This window comes from Callorhinus ursinus, unplaced genomic scaffold (genome assembly GCF_003265705.2).
Source record: "Callorhinus ursinus isolate GAN/ISIS: 27379988/994484 unplaced genomic scaffold, GSC_fseal_2.0 scaffold1, whole genome shotgun sequence".
Lineage (NCBI taxonomy): Eukaryota > Metazoa > Chordata > Mammalia > Carnivora > Otariidae > Callorhinus > Callorhinus ursinus.
In genome coordinates this window covers 5856675-5883517 of record NW_027397063.1, presented here as the reverse complement: position 1 = coordinate 5883517, position 26843 = coordinate 5856675, and the positions used below count along the sequence as shown (strand labels likewise).

Below are 26843 nucleotides of genomic sequence, written 5' to 3'. Positions count from 1 at the left end.
AAAGCCAGGGCTGGGTGGTGTGGGGGATGGTGACGTGGACGGCAGAGCTAGGACCCAGAGCCCCAGTGATTCCTGGCCCTTCTGTAGCTCTGTTATCTCTATCCACAGCCAAGAGACGGTGGCCTCTACCCATTTGACTCTCTCCAAAATGACAAACAGCAGGAGGCTTGCTGAAGCTCTCCGTGTGGGACAGGCTGGCTGGTGACCAAACACGTATTCCACAAGAACACAAGTGCCCGGAACTGCGGAAATTAACAGGAAGCATGCATTCAGGAGGAACCAGCTCATCTCACTCACACATCTTTATGCCTACTGGCTCCAGTCCAGTGGCACACACACACACACACACACCCGCAAGGTCCACATCACAGCCGTACCTGGGTTGCTGCTGAGAAAGGCCAGGGGGCTCTCGCCGGGGTCCACGGGGCCGTCTGCTCGGTGCGGGGGGCAGGCTAGCAGCTCCACGCCTCCCTCGGGCTCAGGGTAGGTCCTCACCAGGAGGCCCAGGGACGGCTGCGTGAGGAAATCTTTGAGCACAGATGAGCTCAGGGTGCCTGCAGCACGATTATTGATCTCGAGAATCTCATCTCCCGCTTTCAGGCCTGCCAACGCGAGACGGAAAATGTTTAATTTCACACGCACATAAAAGCAGCATCTGCTGTGGCAGCGAGTCAGATCACAACAGCACAGAAGCGCCGAGAAAGGGCACGCGGAGCTCACTTGTCACGGGCCGTCCCGGCCCCGGCCCTGGCGCACACAGGTGCTCGTCCTCCACAGTGAGCGTCAGGTGATCACAGGGGCCTCGGTTTCGGAAGGTTCTGGACTTGGATCTGACAGCATGCCTACCTGTCCTGAACACACCAACTAAACACACTGACTCCTTCCCGAATCTGTATGCTCTGGGCATCAGCCAATTCCTTCTCACAAACGCTAATCCTAGCTGCCGTCCTCGGTTTTGAGGGGGAAAAAGTAGAACTGCTCTGATTACTGCGGTAAGTTTTGTACATGCGCGTGCTACAGCACACACATGTGGCACGGCCAGCTAACACCTCTTGATCACCGCCACGGAACCAGCTAGAGAACCAGCATGCAGGGAGCTGCTTCTGTCTACGACCACAGAAAAGCACTCGATCCCCAACACACTCTACAGAACCAAATATGATCATTTTGTGCCCTCCTCCCTTTGTTTAACTACATCAGGACCTCAGGCTGAGTTTGCAAAATGCACACCCATCTTTTGGAAGGTCCCCAAAGGTTCTGCTGCTTTTGCAAAGCACGCTGGGGGAGCTGCCAAAGCTGGGGGAGCTGCCAAAGTTGGGGACCTAAAGGACCAGCTGTGAACTAGGCCAACCCAAAAGAACAGGAGGTTTTGACTGACCCTGGGGCATTTTAACCCGGTTTCAAAGAACATGCCAGTGGTTTGAGAAAGGGAGAGGTTAGAGCAGAACGTGAAAGGAAATAAAGTATTGTTTCAGCTAAGAAGAAAAAAAAAAGCCCAACTCTTACTTTATAGACTCGAGGGGAAAAGCAAACTTGACAAAGGAAGTGAGTGAAGGGCAAAGGTAGGAACGAAATGCAGAAAGGAGAAGCCACTTGACTCCTCAGGCATCCAAGGATCCCACCCCTGATGCCTCAGAAAAGTGTTTCCAGAGAGACGTTCTCACTCCCCAGCTTCACCGAGTCACACCCCTTGGCCACCTGTGCTCGGGTTCCCAAACTACTTGACATCAATCCTGTATCAGAAAATACTCCAAGAAACATTTTGAGTGGGAAGGCAATGGCAGAGAAAGGAGAATACTTTTCTCTGTATGGAGGTGGGATTCTAGGAAGCTAAACACTCCATTTTTAGGTAAAAGATTCTGGCATGACAGCATTTGAGTTGAAAATACAAAATTTCCCCCATGCGAAAAGTAGTTAAGTGTTTTGTTTTGTTTTTTTTAAGTCTTCTCTTGGAGACAACCCTTTTGGTTAGGTATTACAGGAGGTTATATAATAAGAACAGAAGAGAAGACTTAAACATCTGTAAGTTTGTTGTTTTTTTTTTTTTTTCCTTTAGAGGGAGAGGCATAGGGAGACAGAGAGAGAGAGAATCTCAAGCAGGCTCCACACTGAGCGCAGAGCCTGATGTGGGGCTTGATCTCATGACCCTGAGATCATAACCTGAGCCAAAATCAAGAGTCAGACACCTAACCGACTGAGCCATCCAGGCACCCCAAGTTTGTTTCTTTCCTTAAAAGAATTTCCAGGCTTACTATGAATGGTGGAACAAAAGTGTGTAGTAGGATAAACGGTGACCCCTCAAAAAGATACGTCCATGTCCCAGAACCTGTGAATGGGACCTTATTTGGAAACAGGATCTTCACAGTTGTAATTAAATACATGAGCTTGAGATAGACCATGCTGGATGATCCGGTGGGTCCTAAAGCCACTGACAAATGTCCTTTGAAGAGACCCACAGAGAGAAGAGGAGCAGGACATGTAAAGCCAGGGGCAGCCACTGGGGTGAAGCTGCTGGAGGCCAAGGAACCCTTGGAGCCACCAAAGGCTGGAGGAGGCAAGGAGGGGCTCTATCCTAGAGACTTCAGAGGGGCACAGCCCTGCTGACACCTTCATTGCAGACTTCTGGCCTCCAGAATGGGGAGAGAATACATTTCTATTGCTTTACACTCCCCAGTTCATGGTCGTTTGTCAGGCAGCCCGAGAAAAAGACTCCAGGCAGTTGTCTGAGTGACTTATTCTCAGTATTAGCACGTGAATGTGGGCAGCCCAGCAGAAGTGAGCCATGAGGTGCCCCGCCGGGGTCCTTCTGTCCCAATGTCACCGTGAAACTGCTCTGTGACTGTGGGCATGTTATTGAGTCTCTCCCAGTCCCAGTTTCCTCCTATGTAAAAGCGATAATGCGCTCAGTGAGGTTAAGCACAGCATCTGGCACATTGAGGATCTATCTCACTAGATGTTAACTCTCATTAGTACATGGTAGAAGAAAATGGAAAGCTCTTCTTGCTCACAGAAAACCAGAGCCTGCTCAGAAGCAAGCCCATAACTGGCCGTGGCAAAGTGAAGTATCTAGAAGATGCTGAGAAAGAAGCACATGGCTTTCTCAACTGGGCTCTATGCAGTGTAGCCATCAGAAAAACACTTCGATGACAGCCAGTGAGATGCCAGATCCCAGCCTCAGATGACCCCAAGAAGGGGTCAAGCCCAAGCATGGCCAAGCCGATCAAAGAGAAGTGTAAAAGAACACACTTTGGTTCAAAAAGTCATTCTGTAAGTATAGCTGATGGGAGATCCAACAGAGGGATAAGTGGGTATTAAAGGGGGATTAACCATTAGCTCAAGACAAGCCAAAAGCCCAAGGTGGCCACCAAAGATAAATAAAAGACTTAGAACGTGATGGGCATCCAAGGTTGTCTATAAAGAATGAGGTAAAACAGCGAATGGACGCTGAAGGAGGAGAATGCTTCTTGATTAGAGATGTCCATGAAGACATCTTATGGTCCACAGTGAGCTCTCCATTATCCAGAGGTCTGCACATAGAGGCTAGACTTAACATTAAAAAAAAACAACAACAACAAAACCCACCACCCAAATATCTTTCTTGACACTGCCCTCTCCATGCCGGGTATTAGGATGGCATTTGTGGCCCCGGTGGACAAACGGGCATCACTCTTTATAGAGAACAGTGCGGTATGGGGCAAGTGAGTTGCAGCAGGCAGCCATTTGCTTTTATCTAACACCAGGGTTCCTGGATTCAAAGAACTAAAACAGGAAGTGAGTGATGCCGAGGCACCATATTTCCCCACCCCCAATGGGCACACTCATCGTGCTGCAAGAGATAACAATCAGGCCTTGGGTTTAAAGGTGAATAAGCCCTGCCACCTCTGCTCTTAGCTGAGATACAGCGTCAGACCCTGGCCTCCAGACTGCCTTTGGCCTTGAAAAGTATGGAAGGAAAATCCTCCTCTGTGAGAGCAGCAGATAAACGACTGACTTTATTTCCCATTTGTCACGCTTTTGCCATTTCTGTGCATAGTCAAGTCTGCAGGCTGCTCTTCTCCACAGCTTACAGCACAGGGGGAGGTAACATGCTTCGGTGGCTCATAAGTCACGAACACCCAGAGCTAAGCTGTCCCCAGAATGGAAGGAGGTGGCAAGGTAGGGCACTCCACCATTTCCTCGGCTGCTCCGCTCAGCAGCCCTCAAATAGCATTACATCCAAGGCCAACTGCCCCAGATGTTTTGGTCTTCTCCATTCAGCAGGTATGATTTTGCCACTGCCCGGATGAAACTAAGAATTCCATAACAAGGAGAATGAAAGGAAGGTGGGTTTTGAGCCCTACCTACCTGTCTGATGTGTTTATGCTAAGTATGGTAGGCTGGAAAGGGTCCTCCAAAACTCATGTCCACCCAGAATATCAGAAGGTGAGCTTATTTGGAAACAGGGTCTTTGCAGAGGTCATTAAGTTAAGATAAAATCATTCTGGATTAGGATGGGCCTCAAGGCGATGACCGGTATTCTTCTAAGAAGGCCACATAAAGACACAGAGAAACACAGAGAAGAAGGCCACATGACGACAGAGCAGAGATTAGAGGGAGGCAGCCACAGGCCAAGGAGTGTCGAGGACCACGAGCAACCACTGGAAGCAAGGACGAGGCATGGAACAGATTCTTCCCGCAGAGGCTCCAGAAGGAAACAGTCCATACCCTGATCCTGAACTTCTAGTCTCCTGAACTATATATAAAAGCATAAGTTTCTGTTGTTTTTAATCACTCAGTTTGTGAGAATTTGTTACTGCAGCCCTAGGAAACCATCACAGGAAGCAAAAAAAAAAAAAAAAATCTAGGTTGAAAAGATTCTCTCTGAGCAGAACGAGGAAAGAGAGTTGGGGTTTCACAAGTAACCCAGACTCCAGTGAGCCCTTGTAGGGCTACGGGCGGGGTGTGGCAGAGAAGAGCTCTTTACGTGGGGCAAGACGACAGGATCCTGAACCCTCAGGTTCCCCAACTTCTGCAAAGATTCCTCCATCAGTGGGAGCAAGACGACATCCACTCTGAAGGACCTTTGCAGGCTCCTAATGCTCTGCTTCAGGAAAACCCCTAGGACTTCCATACCATCCTAGACGGTAGAGAGGGACAACCACATCAGATTAGAATGGAATTTCCCACTTGCCCCAAGGACATGGGCTCAGAATCGGATTTAAAAGCCAAGAATGTGACATTTCTTATACACTTGAGTTTAGAGAATAATATCCATATTCCCTGCAAGGGTTTTTCAATGAGACAAGGTTCGAATAATCTGCACAGGTGAACTCTTGGGGCATATCTTTCTTATCCACCAACCAGAGACACCCCAAGGGGATTTTAAGAGAGGCAGACAGACAGACAGACAACACAGCCAATGACTTACCCTTCTTGGAAGCTAAACCAGTTTCCTTTACACTATTCACGTAGAGCCTTCGAACACCATCTTCTTCCACAGAGGAAAGTGAAAACCCTAGAAAACACGAAGCCAGGATGGTAGGGCTCACACCTTCTGAATGTTTACCAAACAACAGGAAGTACCTGCTGTGAACGACGTATGTTCAGTGTTTTTGGTAACAGTTTGGAGCAATTGTTTTTCCTTGTTCATATTATTTTACAAAGCAGAGAAATGTATTTTAGATGACTCTAAAAAAAAGTCACTACTGATAAAAATTAACGTTACCAGGTACATCTATCCTCATACCACCTACCTATCAGTTCAAGTAGAAGACAAGTAAATGCCATCACTCTATCTTTTTCCTTGTCCCCTCCACAGCACAAACAGAATGATCAGCTTATCTCACCTGGGTCCTCTTGACTTTTCTCAGCCAATCCTTGTCCTAGGATATGTTACAACTGAACCTATGTATGGCGTGTGTTCCACCATATGTACTGCTGTAGAGACACTCGTTTGATTTAATAAAATTCTGCAATGGGGATTCAGTAGCAACTCACTTGACAAATCTTATTTTCTACTGAAATGGATTGATTCCACATTCTACTAGTGTGTGATCAGAAGATCATCTTATTACCTATCCAGGCTTCCAGAGCCCAAAGACCAACAGCTAATTAATCTTGGGGTTGTTACACCCTTCAGAAACAAAGGGCAGAACAAGGCCCTGAGCTTGCAGGTGGTTTGGGGATCTGAGGTGCTCCCGATCCTGTGGCTACAAGCCCTGGTCACCTCTGTTTCTAGACAGTCTCACTATAACTCTTTCCTGATAGGGGTTCCTGGGGGGCTCAGTCAGCAAAGCATCTGACTCCTGATCTCAGTGTCATGAGTTTGAGCCCCACGTTGGGTGTAGAGATTACTTTAAAAAACAAAAACAAAACAAAACAAAAAAAACCCTCTTTCCTGATCCATCAGTGGAACATCCCAACCAATAACCTCTTTACCCTCAAGTAGAAGACATTGGCAAACACCCCTAAAGGACCAACGGGAATGAATGCAGCTGTAAAAATCCAAGATAATTTCAGGTCTGGGTAAAGAATAATCCCTAATATAGGTACTTACCTTAAGGCTGAAGGCAGAAAAAAACACACTGGTTTTAAAGAACAAATAAGCAAGTAACAACAAAATAGAAGAAATGATTACAGGACGGGGACCCAAGGAGTCATCAAGACTTTTCAGGCCATGTCATAATGAACATGTGTTTTTCTGTTTCGTCCACAGGACCAGGAAAAAATACCCACACATGGGCAAAACTACCAACTGTCCTCGCCCACTCCGGTACCATAACTCCCTCAGACGGGGACAGCACAGGCCACACCCCGAGGACTTTCCGCTCTTCATTTTACTCTATTTTGAATTCCATTCGTACAGCAACTTGCAACTTTCCGATTACGTTTCAAGAAGCCGCACTCAAGTAAAAACCATTTTATACATGAGCTACTGAAGTGGACATTAGCCTTAACACAGGTCTATCTATCTGCGTTTCAGTACAGAAATTTTTTCCCTTTATCTGTTCGAATAGATGCAGACTCAGGCGCTAGGTCAAGAGAAAAAATAGATAAGATCCATTAAAATACAGGCATCTCCTTTCTGAAATGCTGTGACTCTGTAACGTTTTGAGGCCACGTTTCTTTTTCTGTTAAAACTGAAGTGAGCAGCAAATGACAAGGTGCCAGGGGACAAGCCGCCTGAATGGAAGACACCGGAACAGGGGATGGTGGAGAGGCTGCTCCAAGCCTCCTTCAGCCAAAGTCAGTGGAGACGACTGAGCTATTTCTTTGCCCCTATGCCCTCGTTTCTTGGTCTTCTTTTTTTATTTTTTTATTATTATTTTTAAAGATCTTATTTATTTATTTGACAGAGAGAGATATAGTGAGAGAGGGAACCCAAGCAGGGGGAGTGGGAGAGGGAGAAGCACGCTTCCCGCCCAGCAGGGAGCCCGACGCGGGGCTCGATCCCAGGACCCTCAGACCATGACCTGAGCCGAAGGCAGACGCCCAACAATTGAGCCACCCAGGCGCCCCTTGGTCTCCTTTTTTTAATAACCAAAAGATAATAACAAAAACTACAGCTGACTATGAAATTGGCACTGGGCAAGCATGGCTCTGAGAAACAGACTGGACCCCTCAAGGTGGTGGGGGAGTCTCTGTGATAGGATTGCTGAAGAACGCTTTAGCAATTTTTTCTGGAAGATCAGGCAAATGGAAGCCGACATGTACAAAGGTAAATAGCACTTTAGCTCTGTGCTGGAATTCATATCAGAAGACACCTGTTTGAGGAGTCAAGCAGAGAGGAGCCCCTCTTGGCGTTCAGAAAGGCAGCTCTCCCCACACTCAGCTATGCAGTAGACACCACCTAGGGCCCTCAGAGTCCCCAAGAGCAGCCTCCATTTCAAGATGCCAGGAGTGAGCACACTCGGGGAAAGGGGGATAATATCCATCTCCTACACTGACAAATATAAAGAAAATATGGTACATCCTACAGCAGGATTATTTTGAGGTCACTGAAGAACACAGTGATTTTAACAGTTAATCAGCAAAGTCGGGATTTTTTTTTCCTTTTAAATAGGATAGTAACAATTTTTTTTTTAATTTTATTTATTTATTTGAGAGAGAGCGAGCGCATGAGAGCGGGGAGGGTCGGAGGGAGAAGCAGACTCCCTGCTGAGCAGGGAGCCCGATGTGGGGGCTCGATCCCGGGACTCCAGGATCATGACCTGAGCCGAAGGCAGTCACTTAACCGACTGAGCCACCCAGGTGCCCCTATGATAGTAACAATCTTAATTCCTGACCAACAAATGTAATACAGCCCCGAAATGATTGCCGACGGGAGGCAGAGGGAGTTACTGGATATAAACCCAATGTACCCACCCCATCAGAAGGCTCTCAGTTACAAAGATGAGGAGGCACTATGAGTGGCAATAATGCTCTCGAGAATGAAGTGATTAAAACTAAGAAAAGAAACCAAGGAGACAAAGTCCTGTGATGAACAACCAGAAGGTTCCTCATACTAAAATCTATAGCCAAAGAAAAATCATGACAGCATCAGAAACAGCAGGGAAGTACCCAAAATCAGATTCCAGGATATAGCGAAATTCAGAGAATGGGACAAGGGGAGACACCTCTGATTGAAATGGTTCACACCACCAGAAACACAACAGCGGAAGTCCCTGGAGTAAAAGGAACGGACGTTCCTTAAATGATGCGTCCTTCCACTTCAAGGCGGCCGAGGCGATCATACTTAATCTCGTAACCATCTGAATTAATTTCAACAAGGTCTGCAAACCACCTGCAGGCTCAGGTGGCGGGAAAGGCAACTGGGAGAAATTAAGGAAGCGTCGGATCTTTCCATTGGTTCAGTCAGCTGGATTATTAAGTGCTATTTCCCTCCCTAAAGTGTTCCAAGATAGAAGGCAGCATGTGGTCTGTAGTTAGCTTTTTGTGCGTTGGTGCGTGCTGGTAACTTTGACATTTACTGCACACAATATATACTGAGCTCAATATACAGCAGGAAGCCACACTTGCTGGGTGCTAGTGTTAGGTACAGACGCGCTGAATTTAGAATCCTTGGTCATTCTGAGGTCGGAGGCAACCAGGTCTCTTAGGATTGGGGGACTCTTTAACTTCTCCAATCAATACGCCATTGGAAGGCCTTACGCCAACATGAACTGGGCCCTCAGAATAAAGGGTCGAGCTAAGGTTATGAGCCACACATAGCAGGCTCTAGAAAGTGCAATCCAGGATCCCAGTACAGTTGGCTGCTGACAGTCATGTGAGGACAGAAATTGAGACTAAGTATTGAGAACCCCGCCGTGTGACCTTGGCACACCTGCACGCATGAGTTTTCGTAGTTTACAAAAGCGGTGGTGGTCCATAGCAGATTGGAATTGAAAACAAAACAAAAAACCCTGCTTCTTTAGGACTAACATCAGATAGTTTTGAGAAGCACTGCTGACAAGACGTTCTGAGTGGATGCCTGACGTGCTGTAACACCTTCAGCGTGGAAATGTAAATGGGTTGTCATGTCAATAAAAAAAAAAATCTAACAAGTATAGCAGTTTTATGCCCCGTTTCTGAGTCCAAGTACCAGTCAACCTTAGAGTTCCGTATCAGGAGCTTGAAATTCACCCTCTCCTGCTTCTTGCTGCTTAAAGAGAAAAGAGTAAGTTTCACGGTGCATCTTCCTTTGGAGAACCCCCTTATTTATAGCACTGCTACCCATTACTGCTTTAATTACCAAGGTCACACTTCTGATGCATAATAAGCCCTTCACAGACATTTATCCTTTGCCATCAAAAATGCCCTCTGGGTTTATGATGTCTTTAGTTTTAGGGTCAAGAAGGAAAGAGCAGGAAGGTGTCATGCAAGTGACCAGTGTTCAAAATTAGGTTCTCTTCGTTAAGCCAAATCATCTCGGGAGCATTCGGAGATGAAGACTGGGCGCCTGTGGGAGCGAGTGCAGAAGGACTCTGCTATTCCCGCTGCTCAGGAAAGGATTTGAAGATGCTCAAATGCCAAAAAGCCGAATAACTTAATTCAGAGAGAAACTGTAAATGAGCAGATACAGGAGGCTCATGTCTTTCCAGGACCTCTTCCTTCCTGCACAGAGCAGGGCTACGCTTCTCTGCCCCCTGGAGGAAGCTGGGGGCCGTGCGCCCTGCTCTAACAATAAACCATCGGGGGCACCAGCACCTGGCTTACCACCTTCTCTCTTTCCCTCTGCCAAGACACGGACGATGCCCCAGGTGGCAGCCGCTATGGCCCGTGTCCCAGAGGGAGGACAACATAAAGAGTCCCAGCCAACCCACAAAGGATGCGTAGTGAATTTAGGAAGCACATTTCCCTGTTTGGAGCTACCTCAGCCAACCCCACCACTCCTGACTAATATCGCAGGACGGATTTCCCCACGTCTTCTACTCAAGCACCAACTCCACAGCTATTCAAATCATACCTAAGTAGTCTGAAACATATGGAAGGGATGATATATTCAACTATGCCAGAACGCGGGCAACTGTGTGGAAAAGCGTTAACATGGCAACGCTCACTACTGGTCTTTGAAAGGCCTGCTTACAAGTTTGGCCCCTGGCTGGCATCCGGGAACTTGGATTTTGGGTGGGTTCCCAACACCCTCATGAGGCCCACTGGGCCTCGCATGTGTACAAATAATGTGCTTTTTGCTGAACACCTGCTTTCCGCCTGGGAGTCCGAGGCTTTGGTACACGCTAGGCAGAGGGTGTCTATGTGACTGACTGGGCACTGAGTCTCCAACAAGCTTCCCCACTGGACACAGACCCCATGCGCTGTCCGCTTGTGAATTAAGGCCGTCCTGTGTGACTGGGGGTCTCTTGGAAGCTTGTACCCCGTTTCCTCAGATGTCACCCCATGTGCCTTTCCCCTTTACTGATGTCGCTTTGTACAGTTTCCCTGTAGTAAGTCATGGTCATGAGTAGGACTATAAGCTGAGTCCTACAGGTCCTCTTAGTGAATCAGCAAATCTAGGGGTGGTCTTGGGGACGCCTCCCCCCACAACACCAAAATGAGTTCTTTTAACATGATTCATTGGGGAAGGGAGAATAATGAGTATATTTGAGGGAGAGAGGTGTGAAAAGATAATTTCTTCATTATTAAGGGTATACCACAAGATAAAGTAATCTGTTCCCGATATAGGCATTTCCTTTTTATGACAGTTGAACCCTGCTAATTAAGGCTATGAAATTTAGGCTGAAGTCTTCACCGTACCCACAGTTAATATCTCTTTTTTCCTGACTTTGACTGCTCTGTTTCTAGCACAGAAGCCAGATGTGCTGTTTTAAATAGGCCCCAAAGGCATTTTACTGAATTGTAAATAAGTGCACGTTTACACAGGAATTGCTTTAACTTGAAAAACACCAGAGATCAAAGAAAAATAAACGTACCGTAATTATCACTGGCCGTATCTGACTTCTCAATCTGGATGTTCTGAGTGACTTTTGGACAAATTTCAATTTCTTTGTACAGCTGAAAAGTGACAAAGAGGAGCCTGATGAGGATTTCATTATAAATAACGTATTAGGAATAGACATCATTTTCTAAGTCTATTTTTTTTGCCATTGACACTTGAAAGTAAAGTCTCATCATATCCCAGTCTTTTTATTGAACTGAATCCATTAAGAATCACAACAGAAATGTTAAAACTCATATCGCCAAACTTGGCTACAGTTCCAGTTCCTGAACAATTCCTCAACACCACTCTATGTCTTTTCCCACCCAGTATCTCTCACAGACCCGAAAAATAAATTTGCTAAAGTAATCAAAAATCTCCAGTACTCAGGCCACCTGGGGTGGCTCAGTCGGTTAAGCGTCCGACTCTTGATGTCAGCTCAGGTCATGGTCTCAGGGTCGTGAGATCAAGCCCCCACCTCCATCCAGCTCTGCGCTGGGTGTGGAGCCTGCTTAAGATGCTCTCCCTTCCTCTCTCACTGCCCCCCCCCCCGCCAAAAAGAAAAGAAATCTCTGGTACTGGGGAACAAAATTATTAAAAGCAGGAAGAGGCTATAAAGATCTTGACTAGGGACTCCTAGAAATAGAAGAGAAATCTCTGTGCTTCCCATTCTCTTCTGTTCACAAACCATTTTTGCCCAAAACAGTCACAGTAGCACAAATAGGTGGCAACAAGTTAAAGTACTGAAATGGACAGAAAATTATATAAATACAGGGTATTCTCATTTAGCCACTGGATCATACCGAATTAGCTAGAAAACTAAAGCACATAAATTAATCAGTTCTCTAGAAACCCAAGAAAGCCTGGGGGGGGGGGGGGAAAAAAAAAAAAAAAAGCTGTAGTTCACATGCCAGAAACTTTATTTCAATTTACTTTAATTCATTTTCACTTGGAGGTACCAAACCTTACTTCTTAGGTAAGCAAGTCAAAGGCCATTTCCAAAAATTATGATAAATATTCCAAAACAAATATGTGTGTCAAAGCTCATATGGAACTTAAAAACTATCATTCAATTTTGAAATGCAAATCTATTTGTGCCAAGGTCAATAACAGAAGGCTGTCCTTTAGCACGGAAGGGAAGTCTTGGTGGTTATCTAAACTTGCTCCCATCTCTGACTACAGGGTCATTCCTCTGGAAATAATGTAATTCAGGCAAGTGGAAAAGAATGGTAGTTTCCTTCTCTTCCCTTTCTTAGGGCAGCTGACAGGTGGGAGAGGTGAATCCAAAGCTTGGGACTCAGGAGCCTGGAAAAAGGGCCACTGTAACACAAAGCCAAGGGAAGCAGAGGCCTGGGACCACCGACCACCCAGCCCGGGGCCTCTAGAACACCCTCACTCAATACAACTTCCGACAAATGCAGTGTGTTAGGGGTGTAATTTCATGTGGGTTTTTTTGTTTTTTAAATCTTCTTATACTTCAGAAAAATGTTCATACAAATACACTCTACAAATCAGAAGAAATCAATTATAAAACTGATCGTTAGTTCAGAAAATATGGTCACTAAAGTTATAAATACCAAACATATTAATGTCTTATGCCATGTTTTAGAACACCACGGAATGCTCAATAAAATGCCATGAATTGTGTTCACTTCAAGTTGCTCTGAGCCTTAGTTTTTACTTTTTTTTAATTTAAATTCAATTAGCCAACAGAGAGTACATCATTAGTTTCAGACGTAGTATTCAGTTAATCCATCAGTCGTGTGTAACACCCAGTGCTCATCACTTCACCCTTTTTCAAAATTTCCTTGAGAGCCAAACTCTTACCCTAGGTGGCAGTATACCACTGTCTGTTCCAATCATGTCTGGAAAGTTCCAAGTGGTTTCCACAGATCCAGTGGGAACACAGCTTTTGAATAATCTTTCTATCTTTCATAATATTGCCTCCTACTTTTCTCTGGATTGGTGTGAAAGCCACTGTGTCTTTCACCAGCCTCAGACAATAACTCAGTGTCATCTAGGTAAGGCCCTTGGCCACAGTCCTTTCTTAGGGTACTTAGACTAATATCGTGTTTAGTGAAAAGCACTAATAAAATATATCAAAATCTCGAGAAGGGTCTGCACTTTAAAATATATTTTCAGTGCAACGACAATCAATATCTGAAACTAGAATTGCTAAAATTTTGTACTTTTATACAAACATCTTTAACAGTGAAGCATCACACACATTCCCTTTATTTTATTAAATCAATGATGTTGCACGCTCTCCCTCTTTTCAAACACCTTTATTTTATTAAATCAATGATGTCGCACGCTCTCCCTCTTTTCAAACACCAAATTAAAAGGTCATCAGATTTTTTAAAAAATATTTTATTTATTTATTCATGAGAGACAGAGGGAGAGAGAGAGAGAGAGAGAGAAGCAGAGGGAGAAGCAGGCTCCCAAGGAGCAGGGAGCCCGATGCGGGACTCCATCCCAGGACCCTGGGATCATGACCTGAGCCGAAGGCAGACACTTAACCATCTGAGCCACCCAGGCTCCCCAAAAGGTCATCAGATTTAAAAACAAAAAACAAAGCAAAAAAAAAAAAAAAAAAACTTGATTACCAGGTATTCGAGTTATCATGAAGTCACAATCCTTCGTTACCCCATCTCCTTTGGGGGCCCTGGTCCAAGCCAGCATCACCCACCGCCCCGGCCACCGCTCACTAGCCCCCTGCCCGCTCTCAGCTCCTCCTTATGCCCTACGGTCCACTAGCCACACATCAGCCACACGAGCCTACTAAAAACAAGTCCGTGAATGTCCTTCCTCCCCTGGGGTTTCCCCTCTCACCTAGGCCCTACATGGCCCATCTGGTTCCCTTCCTCCCTCCTCTCCTGCATCCTCAAGCCTCCCTCCCCAGCCCCCTCACTTGCCCTCCTCACACAGAAGCAAACCACCTCCACTCCTGCCGCCCGCCCCGACAAGGCCTCACCCAGCTCTGTTCCCTCAGCCCAGAACACTTGCCTCCAAAGTACCTCTACGACTCATTCTCTCACCTCACTGCCTGTTCACACATCAAGCCAAACACAGCTAAAGGAGCGGTGCCCTCTGCTTCTGGATGCCCCCAACTCTCTTTCCTCTTGATCTAACCTTTTCTCTCCAAGCTCTTCACATCCTCTGAAATATGCGTTTACAGGTTTTTGTGCAAAAAATTTATATATTTTTATATCTGTCTCCACAAACTTGAATATAGGTTCCACAAGGAGCAGAGATTTTTCCATCTTTTTTTTTTTTTAAGTAGGCTCCATGCCCAATGTGGGACTTGAACTCAAGACCCCAAGATCAAGAATCCCAAGCTTTATGGGCTTAGCCAGCCAGGCGCCCCTAGGAGAAGGGATTTTTGATTACGTTATCACAGAAGTGCTAAATAAATATGTGCTGGATAAGGAAATCAGTTAACCAGTGTTTCTGTAAACTCTTTCTTCCCCCCTGTCACTTTAAGAAAAACACACTTAACATGGGTTTTGAAAAGCCAGTGCTTCTCATTCATTATCATTCTGTCAATGGGGCCTAAGAACCAAATACGAAAAAGTAGCCAAACAGGTACCACTTATACTGGAACGTAACCAGCAAAGCAGATGAGCAGATGACTGACGTGTCATGGCCAGTCACAAGCGAGAGGATCCCCTAAGCCACTGAATGAACATACCAGACCCCTCAGGTCTTTAAAATCTAGCGCACACTTTTGCTAATAACTCTCGGCTTTATTATGAAAGAAGGCTGGGTAAAACGATGTCAGAGAATAAGCATATTGGGACAGTCATCTATAAATCAGTTCCTTTTGAGGAAATGACTTCATACATCCGTGAGCTTCCCTGGTCTGTCAAAAATAAAATGGAAGAGGGGCGCCTGGGTGGCTCAGTCAGTTAAGCATCTGCCTTCGTTCGGCTCAGGTCATGATCCCAGGGTCCTGGGATTGAGCCCCACATCGGGCTCCTTGCTCAGTGGGGAGCCTGCTTCTCCCTCTCCCTCTGCCTGCCATTCCTCCTACTTGTACGTGCATGCTCTCTGACAAATAAATAAAATCTTTAAAAAATAATAAAAAAAATGCAGTTGGGCATCGGGAACCAATCAACCATGTGCGGTCTGATGCTTGTTCAGTGAGGGTCAACACTTTGAAATCTGTAAACTCTCAAAAAGCCTCCAGGAGCACTGTGTGTTCAAACACCCCCTGCCTTGGAATGACATTAGAACCAGCTGATGGCCTGTACCAGGGAAAAGAAACCAGGGACCCCTGGGCAGAATTCAAGGGGGGGTGTAAACTTACATGGTGAAAAAAAAAAAAAAATGACATCTTTATATTCACTAACCAGTAACTGAACCTTAGCATTTGAAGCAACTGAAACCTCCAATCATAAATAAATGTAGGCAACAAATATAGGAGTATTAGCAGCCGCTGTGACCTGTCACAAGTAAAAATTAGTTATTTTCCAGTCACATTCTAGCTGCCACTACTATCTCAAAGTGTTATTCATGCTCATCACGACTTCAAAACAGTGGTAGCTATCAGATCTACCGCTAGCTCTTATTATTTAATGAGCCAATAAATAAGCACATATATTATCTATAATTTTAAGAATGTTTTGATAATTATTTCAACATAATTAGGCCATAGGTAATCCTATGTATTTTGTTTCATGCAGGCTTTACCAAGTTTCCCAAGCTATCTTAAGTTCAGGGGTGCCTGGGTGGCTCAGTCAGTTAAGCATCTGCCTTGGACTCAGGTCATGATCCCAGGGTCCTGGAATCGAGCCCCATGTGGGGCTCCCGGCTCAGTGGGGAGTCTGCTTCTCCCTCTCCCGCTGCCCCTCCCCCCTCATGTGCTCTCTCTCAAATAAATAAAATCTTAAAAACAAAAAGAACAAAAAAGTTCAGAATCTGGTAAAAACAGAGATGTGAGTAAGCAATACTCACTTGCAATCTGAACAATAAAATTAATGAGTCTACGGCATTTGCTTCCTCAGGGATCTCTGAGCTGGAGACCTTTGGCAATGAGCAAGAAAGAATACCATGCTCTCTTCGCATTTTAGATTCTTTTAAAAATTCTAATTAGAACATCTGTCCAGCAACTGTAGATACAAACAGACTAAGCTTGGCACACCTCCGTCTCCTATACTGGATGAACCACACAATGGCCAAGACTCAAAAGTAGTAAGTGAGTCGATATCATTTCAAAAGATGTGTCTCAGGCACATACTATGTGTGAGATACTAGGGACACGGAAGTTGGTCAGGTGCAATATATGAAAGTCATAACCACCACGATGCAAACACATGGATGATCTAGCAGCTATTCCAATCTTATCGGCAATGCGTGTTCCCTTTTTAAGTAAGGAACAGGGTTTTCTTTCCTCTGCTCAGAGAGAACAAAGTTGGGGCTCTTCCACATGCCAGAGGTGGGTAAAAATAAATCAGCTACTCTCCTTTAAAAGTTCCCTCTTCTGTTAACACTTAATTATTTAGGCAATGGTTGAAAACAGACTGGTCTTGATCCTCTTCCACTGATTGCATGGCTTGGAAAAGCACTGAGAAGACACCCCATCTCCGATTTCATTAGCGACGCTTAAAGGGGCACGAGGGAACATTTCAGGATGATGGAAATTTCTAAGCTAGGACTGTAGCACTGGAAACAGGACGGTATACACGGGTTAAGAGTCCTCGAATGGTGTGCTTCCAACTCGCCGAGCTTTAGCGTATATAAAGTGAACGTCAAAAAAAAAAAGTTGACTGAAAACGAAATTCCCTACTAAATTTTAAATCACCCTTCTCCTTTTCAGAGAGAGACTACGGGGTCTAAGTGTCCAGTTCTGCTTTCTGTGGTGCAACTGCGTCTGAAGTCATGCTATCACTCGCATTTCTGTGGCAAGCAGCTCAGTGGCCCCCGGAGGAATGACTAAGTGCAGAGAGGGAAGAACGAAGTCCGAATAGAGGCGCCTTGCTCCCCAAACGGCTCTTTCCTGGAACTGAAAAATGTATCACTCGGCTAACAAAAAAGGAACTTGTCGGTGTCTTGTTACCATGACCATCTTTACTGAGCACCTACTATGTGCACCATGATCTCTAATCTTTGCAAAATCCTAGAAATTAAGCACAGTTGATTCTTGAACAACATGGGTTTGAAATGCATGGGTTCACAGAATTTCTTCAGGCCTGCAAAAGCATTTTCTCTCCCTTATGACTTTTTTTTTTTTAAGGATTTTATTTATTTATTTGAGATTGAGAGATAAAGAGAGAGAGAGAGAGAGAGCATGAGCAGGGGGAGAGGCAGAGGGAGAGGGAGAAGCAGACTCCCCGCCGAGCCAGGAGCCTGATGTGGGGCTCGATCCCAGGACTCTGACCTGAGCCGAAGACAGATGCTTAACCATCGGAGCCACCCAGGCGCCCCATGACTTCAAAAAAAAAAAAGATTTTATTTATTTATTTGAGAGAGAGCACGAGCAGGGGGAGCAGCAGAGTGAGAGGGACAAACAGACTCCCCAGTGAGTGTGGAGCCCCGACGCAGGACTCTATCCCAGGGCCCCGAGTTCATGACCTGAGCTGAAGTCAGCCGCTTAACCAGCTGAGCCACCCAGGCGTCCCTCTTCCTATGACTTTCTTAAACATTTTCTTTTCTCCAGCTTACTCTATTGCAAAAATACAGTACATAATGCATATAACATACAAACTACGTGTTAATTGACTGTTAATGCTATAGGTGAGACTTCCGGTCAACAGTAGGCTATGAGCAGTTCAGCTGTGGGGGAGTCAAAAATTATACTCGAATTTTTCGACTGTGCAGGCAGCTAACGCCCCTAGCCCCTGCACTGTTCAAGGGTCAACTGTATTAGCACCTCATTTTTTGCCAATACCACAAAATGAGTAAGCGGTAGGGCCCGTATAAAACCCAGCTCTAGTTTAGAACCCAAGTCCCATAATGAAACTCAAATATACATAATGTCCCCAGGAATCAATACAAGCACAGTTATAAAAGACTGGGACATATGATCCCATGGCGGCTTTTTCATCCCACGGGATCCGACCCATTGGTATCAATAGGCAGGTAGAAGTCACTCAATTACTGGAGTTAGTGCTTTTTTTTCCTGACAACAGCCAGCTGATCTTTGAGTCACCCATTTAAAACAAAGGCCTGCCAAAGCTGCAAGGAGAGCTAGGAATAATAACTAAAATTCCATCTGAGAGGCAGCTCTGGATTTCAATTTTTCTTGATGGCACGGCCTCGCTCCTTGCATAAACAAAGGTGGCATTTCTACTCGGCAGACACATCGTGATAAGTAAGGCCATCTTCACAAACTTTAGAGCTCTTTATTTTAGAATTCATTCCACTTCACCAACCACAATTAGCCCAAGCACACATATAATTTAAAAATAATCTCCTACAGAATGTACTTGGACAACAGTCATAAACATTACCAGCTCATAAATGTCCTCCTCAGGCTTTGGAACATAGTGTTGTATTTTGTTTTCTATTAGAAATTTCAGACGCAGGTAATGAGCAGAATGATCCAGTTGATGTGTCTGGGACAAAAGAAAGGAAAAAGAAAAGACAATGTGTGTTCAATAGTAAACAGGAATAATTAGCGCACCACTAACATATTACCATGTATCCCCCGAGAATTCTAGAGATTTCTCACTGTGGAAGGGGCAAGGTCTCTATACCTCTTAGAAGGTTTACATCCAAAACTCAAACCTTGAAAGCATTTTCATTGAACAGATGAATAATATTCCACGGATAGCTTATGATTCCACGGAAATAACTGAGTCACATCTTCACTTCTGCTTATCTGAGTCATACTCTTTAACACTGGTTTTGCATCAGATTAGAGAGGCCCTTCCACAAAATTCCAAACATACAAAGGTGATTAAAGAAGTAACAGAAAGGCAAGGAAGTATTCCGAGGGATAGAAAAAAGCTGTGCCCTGGCAAAGTTGTTTCCTAACCACATGGGGACACTGGGACAGTTGTTAATAGTTCATTTGCAGGCGAGTCAGTGTGAAGACAAGGCATTTGGATTTCAATCTTATTTATATACACCCCGAGTGAGACTCCCTCCGGGGGCAGTGCAGACGGGCATGGGTCCAGCTTTGGAAACACACTGAATGACTTGCCCAAAGAAAACAGTTCTAAAATAGCTAAGGATTGAAATTTCCAGGCCTCCTCCTTTGGTCCAGAACGGGTCAACTGATCTTTCCCCTCTAGAAAGTCATCCTCGATTTAACGTTTCGGGGGGCGGGGAGCCATAGTGGCAACATGGTTTTATAACTAATCCCCAGTCTACATTCATGAAGATGCAGAGAAAAAAGTTAAGAAAATGCTCTTTGAAAGTTACATGGCAAGCCTGAAAATGAATTGTTAGAAAATGTTTAAATTGGGTCATTTTTTTTTAAAGCATTCTTATCTTTCAGAGATTCATCCTCAAGGACTAGGAGATAAAGATATGATGTCTGCAATTTGCTTCTAAAATAATCCAGAGCAGGGGGTGGAAGGGAGTTAGTAAACAGATGAAACATAATTCCGGTAATCACAGAACCTTGGCGATAGACATGCAGGAGTTTATGACAGGATTCTCTACTTTTACAGAAGTTGAAATTTTTCATAAATATAAAATCTCTTCCCACCAAAAGCTCCACTGGTGAGAATTATTTCAATATAAGTGAAATTGATTTTTCACTGCATTCATCCTCTGCTTACCCTGCCCACCCCCCAAAAACGTTTTAAACATTTTAAAGGCCAAACTAAGATCATGCCAACAATTATTCCAATAAGAGTCATTCAATCACATCTAACAAACTCTTAAGTGTGTCAGGCACTGTGAGAGGCACTGCAGATATAGAAATTAATAAGACATAAATGCAGTCTTCGGGACTGTGCGTGGCTATGGAAAAGGGTGTGCAGAAAATGGAAGGTGGGGTGGTGGCGGCTTCACCTTTTAAATAAATACACATGCAAGATACGCATCTTGCATTATCACAAAAGCACATTTCCAGAGAGTGCAAATGAGTTTGTTCTGCACACCTAGCAGAATGATAAAGAAGTTTCCTATCAGTGACTCTTCGGAACCCCCCAACCTGCATCCTCTCTTGAGTCAAGTGATGGTCTGAAGCCCACTGTGCGATCGCAGGCACCACTGGTCAAATGCTCAGTGTCTCACAGACCCAGATGGTTGGTGTCTAAGATAATAAGAGTGTATGGGTAATCCAGAGAAGCATAAAACAGGCAAGTTTTCAAGTGTGCGATCTATTGCTTGTGGGAGAGCTGCTGAGACAAACATCAACGAAATAATAATATTTAGGGTAATAGGATCAGAAAAGTTTCCCTCCAGAGATAGAAGGTGCAAATGCTTCCCACCTACCTAGGTCCTCACTGAAATCTTTAAGTGGAAGAAAAAAATTTTGTTCCCCATCTGTTTCTGACTGAGGTGGGAAGGAAAGAAATGAAACTCCACAGAGTCTTGGTTAACAGGAACAAATCTACTTGGCACCCTTACCGTCACCATTAATAAACACTTTGTGGATACTCCCAGTGAGGCTGCCACTTAAACAGTCTTCTGGAAGTTGGACCCAAACAGCAACCTCACCTAAGAAGTTTCTGGTTCCTGAACCCTCAGTGTGAGAGACAGATGGCCCACTGTCAGGCACCAAAGATCTTAAGATGGTCCTGATGAAGACTGGAGATTCTCATCACACCTTAAATGCTATTGTGCTAAAACATTTATACAGATGTACAGAGAATGACAAACGACAGCTGTCGAGGTACCTCACTTAAAGGAACACAGCAAAGACAACCAAAGAATGATAAATGTAACAGTGATAATGAAGCTAATTCTTGCCACCCTCCCCCGTCCACCACCGCCTTTTTTCAAACTTCGTGAAGTTACAATAATGTCTTGATGATTCTGAAAAATAAAAATGGCACATGCAACAAACAAAAATTTTAACGGTCTTACTTGTAACCAAGGTGCCCTTAGATTGGCCAGTAAACAGTTACCCTAAAAATGGGACATTGGCTCAATATACCAGAGTGTCTATCATCTTGGTAATTATGTCTCAATTACAAGCCCTTACTAGTCACGGCTGCTCCAACGTAAAGGCAAAATCCTAATGAATTAACTAACGAATCACTGAATCCTAAAGAATTAAATCAGATCATCAGAACTCTCAAGAAGAATTTTATGCTCCCTAAATATCTGCAAGTCAAAACCAAAGCAGGTTGAGCAAATTACCATGTTCACAATACATCTCTGTGCAGAAAGAATTCCAAATATCAATGAATATTTCAACATGGCAATTCTAAATATTTGGCTTGTTGTAGACTTGTAAAACATTCAAGAGAAACCTTCCTAACTCAAGAGAAATTCAGCGAGGGAAAAATTTAAGTGGTACCAATTTGTTTTCCAGCGTGCATTTACTTAAGTTACTTAGAGAGCATTTGATTCATTTTGAGGCCATGTAGCCACAAGTTCTACCTGAAGATAAATATTACCAGAGAACAAGTTTAGTTGGCATTTTTTTTTAATTTGCATCTACTTCAAAGGATGAAGTAGTGAAACACAATGCAGTTTTTTTCAGTAAATAGTCTGAGCCAATTACAATAGATAATAATGTGATCTTTCAATCCATATGGGTTTGCTCTTCCATTTTGGTCCAACTTCTCAGGGAAACATAAAAGCATGCAGTTACCACATATAGAAATCCATGCAAACACGCACACACACGCTACTGTGGAATTTCCTTAGATATTTATCTTCCTCTTCAAGGTGACCTTTATTTTTTTTTTTTAAAGCCAATGGTTATTAGAATAATCAAAGGCATAAGCCAACATAGGGATGGCATGAAATAAAACTCTCATCCCAGGGCCACACGTGAATTATATCAGTGAGTATGGATGAATGAATTTTTTTGCAATTATTTTGGTAATTGCAATGATCAGAATATATCGAAAACCCATAGGCCAATGTGGTTACCTGCTATATTTAGCAACAATCTTTTTTGTAACATCCATAACATGAACAGTACATGAAATGTAGATCTTGAAACATTTACTATACCAGAACTTGACTGGCTCTCGGATGGCAGATGACAAACTGATGGGAAATGATGTGGATCAGATAGAATAGGAAAGAGAATGAGCTGAATGCAAGAGACAGAAGAAAGAGATTGATTATTAAATATTAGAAAAAGCATCCATCACCAACGTTGAGAATGACAATAAAGAAATAAAACACACATTCTGACAATCACCTTTTTTTTCAGTCCCTCCTCCAAGAGAAAAAAAACCCACTCACCATTAGTTAGATCATTAATAACATGTGGCACTGTTTCCCCATTATCTCTTTCCCTCTTAAGAATAAAACTGGCTCCACTAATTACAATAAAGTGTTTTCCAAAGAAGAAGCCAGCTTTAGAAGGCACCTGGCTCTCAGCACACTATATAATTTATCCTACATGGGTGCTTTTCCAGAGACCATCAATTTCTTAAAGTACACACGAAAGTTTTCCATTTTTAAACTCGTGACACGTAAGCTTGTCCCACGCCATATTGTTTTTGTCTTTATTTCTACAGTTGGGGAAAAAGAGCTGAGGATCCAAGGAAAACTGGGCAGGATGACCTTCTGTTGTTGGAGAAAGAGATTTGTGCCCTCATGAAGCCATCAACAGCCTTTCAAGTGAAAGAAAGAAACATCTTATAGGGGGACAAGTCCAACTATCTATCCAGAGATGGTCTGTAGTTACCGTGGCAATACCATTCCTTGTTCCTTGGGTTTCTACCAAGACAACCACTTGAAAAGGACCTAAAATTGGGCCCATCACTATTTTCCCCACTCACTGTTCAATTTTCCACCAATCAATGGTCATTGGAAACTGTGACCTACCCTCCTATCCCTGTGTCTGAGGCTGATGGATACAGGAGGTGTTAAAGCAATGCCATCCCCTGGAAGGACCCTCCAGAGTTTGGCTTGTAAAAAAAAAAAAAAAAAAAAAAGCACCAGAGTCCTACTTTTGACACCTTCAGCTGCAGTTCTGAGAATAACTCCCACAGCTCTGCAGAATATTAATGGGTCTCTAAAGAATCGTGCTAATCTATAAATAAAAGAATGCAGAAATCCTCAATAGGCCAATTTTGTTAAGTAATTAAAATGAAAAATGTGAACAGAAATACCATTATCTTCAAAAAGCTGGAATTCACGTACACGAAGACTTCAAAGCATGTAACAGAGTATCATTTATTTTTAACACCTATGTGGGGGCTGGTTTTAGCTTTGTCCCGAAACAAATGGTCCTTCTACATTTCTTGCACATAAGGCTTATTTGAGCCAGACTGTTTCACTTCTCCCACTCACGGAAAGAGCCACATTTTTTTTTCTTTACAAAGGCCCTAGTGATTTGTTTTCTTTAACAAATTCAAAAATCGGTGATTGTAGAGTTATATACAGCACTGAGGTACTTGCTCTGGGAGAGAAAGTTAGGCAGTGTTTATAAACCACTGCATTGAGTGAGGAGGTCCTCAAAATGTCATTGTCTCCATCCAATTTCTTCCAGGGCAAAATTATACCAGAAAGGTCTCCACTTGCCCTTTCCTGGCCCTGGGGAAAACCATCACACTGTCTAAAGAATATATTCTAGATTCTTCTGACCCTTATGTACCATCCTTCCTGATGACTGATCTGGTGCAGGAGGATACACCCAGGCTCAGAGCAGCCAGGTAGATGTGGGTTCAGTCCCTCCTTTGCAACTGAGCGCAGTGTGAGCTCAGGGCCGGGAGCTATGGCTCTCTGGGCCTCCCCTTCTCCATCTGTATGATGGGCGGGGGGCATCAGTTCTTTCTCAGACTTGATAGAATAGACTGAATAAAAAGGACTATTAGTGTTATCAATTGTGTGGAAGTAAAAACAGGCCCATGAGAAAATCTCTTTTCTTTCCTCTTTTGCTTATTTGACTTCATCTGGCTACCCGTCAGGGGCGAAAAAAAACCACCATGTTGACCTTGAAAAAGATTAGGAAGCTTCTCAGCTTCAAGTGAAAGCGGGGAGAGTGAGCTCAGGCACCTGTCACACACGCACACACACACACACACACACACACACGCAAAAAGAGGCTTAAATACGGTGTTTTATAGGAAAGGGAGTTTCCCATCATGGAGGTCAAACATACTTCTTTCAGTTTTTCTCTCCCCGGATGCAATGGTGTGTCAGTTGCTGTCAAAAAGTAGGTTACATACAGCACACATAACATGGTATCATTAAATACGTGCGTGCGTGTGCGTGTGTGCGTGTGTGTGCGCGCGCGTGTGTGTGTGCGTGTGGAAAACAGGGGAGGCAAAACGCCAGACTGTTTCCAGCATAACTTCTGGATCCTATAAGGGTGGGTTTCACTCGCTTTTTTCTTCCCCCAAATTTTCTAAAATTTTTGCAGCAAGCATGTGATATGCTTATTACCAATCTATGAAATACGCATATTGAACGGAGCTACTTGAAAAGAATCCCTCTCCTCCCAAAGCCAAAACATTCACTTCCGCTTATTAGGCGTATGCTCACAAAGGAATCTGAAGTTGCTCTGAGAGGAAATGGAGGTACTCTGGGGATGCCTTCCTCTCTGGCACACCTCTCAATTCCCACGTGTGACAGGGAAGGTTCCTACAGCCCCCTCTGCCCTTCTCAAGGAAATGACCCCAAGTACTTTCATACCTTGCAGATCAGCTCCAGGGTGTCCCGGGCAGTGTCCCCAGGCCGGACGACCGTCAGGGCTGGCTGATTATTTGGCAGACAGAACCAGGACGGAGTGAAATACTCATGGACCCAAATGTCGCAGTCAGGATTGTGCTGGTGGACGCTGGGCAGGACCATTTCTTTTTCCCTCTACGGTAAGAAATGAAGTTAGCTGGGCAACAGTAGTCAGGACTTGCTATCTCAGGTCCCCAGATCATACATGGGATTAGTTATTCCCATGAACATGGCCCACAGCAGAAATGGTGGCGCTGATTAAGGACAGAGGGGAATATTCCGAGGCAGGAGGAAACTACCAAGAGAAGCGCTTTAATGGAGGAAGGAGAGATTTCTTAGATATGGTTTCTTAGACCCAGTCCATGGCATCCACGGGTGGGCAGTGTGTGAGTGAGTGGGCACTGAAATTTGGAAGAAAGAAAGAAATGGATCATCCATTCAGCTCAGTGTTCTTGCTATGATTTCTTCCACCAACCCACCTTAATTTAGAGCAGGGAATTCCTACAGCAAGAATACTGAGTGAGTTATATGTTTCAAAGGCAACAGTGAGGCCCCAAGGACATTTTTAAAGAAAAGATTATGTTCTAGCACTCATACGTACAGGGAGCATCATCTTTGTGCTTGCATTTGACCTCTAGCACAGTTCCGAGAAGAAGACAGCTCCATTTCCCAGGTGGGGTTCGGGTAACCTTAAGGCATGAGCTTGCTGGCCTTATCAGGCTGTTGCCACACTCCACCCTCCCCCCCACTCTGCCTGAGGGCCAGGGAGTAGCACCAAGTTTGTAAGGATGAGAAAAGATGTGTCTTACATATATGCATTCAAGCAGCTGGGTTAATCTAAGCATACGCAACTAAAACACTCCATAGCAATGAAATAGGAGCCCAATCTCTTTGAAATTAGCAAACAAAGAATGATGTTAGATTTCAGCAATGTAGAAAGAATATTGATGGGCAAGATGTGCTTTGATAAGACTTGATTATTGGTTTAAAACCAGGCCACCGATCAGAAATACATATCTATAGGTTACCAAAAACAAGGCTGGTAATGGCAAATTACAAGAAGAAAGAAATTTCCAAGGTGGTAACGTAACAACTTTCATTCATAAAAAGAACGAATCCCAGAATGGGGGACATATTTTTGTAAAGGCTACTCAACTAAATTCACTTGAGAAAACAATTTCAGCTCTGGCTTTGAATGATGTCGCTTGTGCAGATAAATTGAACCCCAAGGAAGGCCTGGCAAAAAACAATCAACTTGGCTAAATCCCATTAACTAAAATTGGAATCCTCCTACTGTCCTCATGCACCATGTAAAATAAATGCCCCTTAGCAGTGGATCAGCCCAAGTTTTGCATTTAAACTGCTCTTGGAGATCAAGGCATTCTAGCCATGAAGTGGAATAAAGAAATATCTCCGAGAAACGGAAAAACAAAAGGGACACAGAAATCCAAAGGAAAAACATTTGCAGGCTCCAGGATCTGTGTGCCTGGAGAGGGTATCCCAACATTAAAAGTGAACTAATAATGGGGCGCCTGAGTGGCTCAGTCATTAAGCGTCTGCCTTCGGCTCAGGTCATGATCTCAGGGTCCTGGGATTGAGCCCCGCATCGGGCTCCCTGCTCGGCAGGAAGCCTGCTACTCCCTCTCCCATTGCCCCCTGCTTATGTTTCTTCTCTAGTTGTCTCTCTCTCTCT

The 26843-nt window shown here is 44.3% G+C and overlaps 1 protein-coding gene across 11 annotated transcripts in view; it reads right to left on the bottom strand.

Annotated features, from left to right (window-relative positions):
• TIAM1 (TIAM Rac1 associated GEF 1) overlaps positions 1-26843 on the bottom strand; it is a 370474-nt gene that overhangs the window by 56108 nt on the left and 287523 nt on the right. For all 11 annotated transcript variants that reach the window (XM_073891280.1, XM_073891258.1, XM_073891273.1 and 8 more), the window contains 5 exons: positions 25115-25285; positions 18844-18948; positions 11388-11469; positions 5408-5494; positions 378-602 (listed from right to left, as the gene is read on the bottom strand). In XM_073891280.1, coding sequence (XP_073747381.1) covers positions 378-602; positions 5408-5494; positions 11388-11469; positions 18844-18948; positions 25115-25285 — 670 coding nt within the window. The remainder of the gene's footprint in view (positions 1-377; positions 603-5407; positions 5495-11387; positions 11470-18843; positions 18949-25114; positions 25286-26843) is intronic.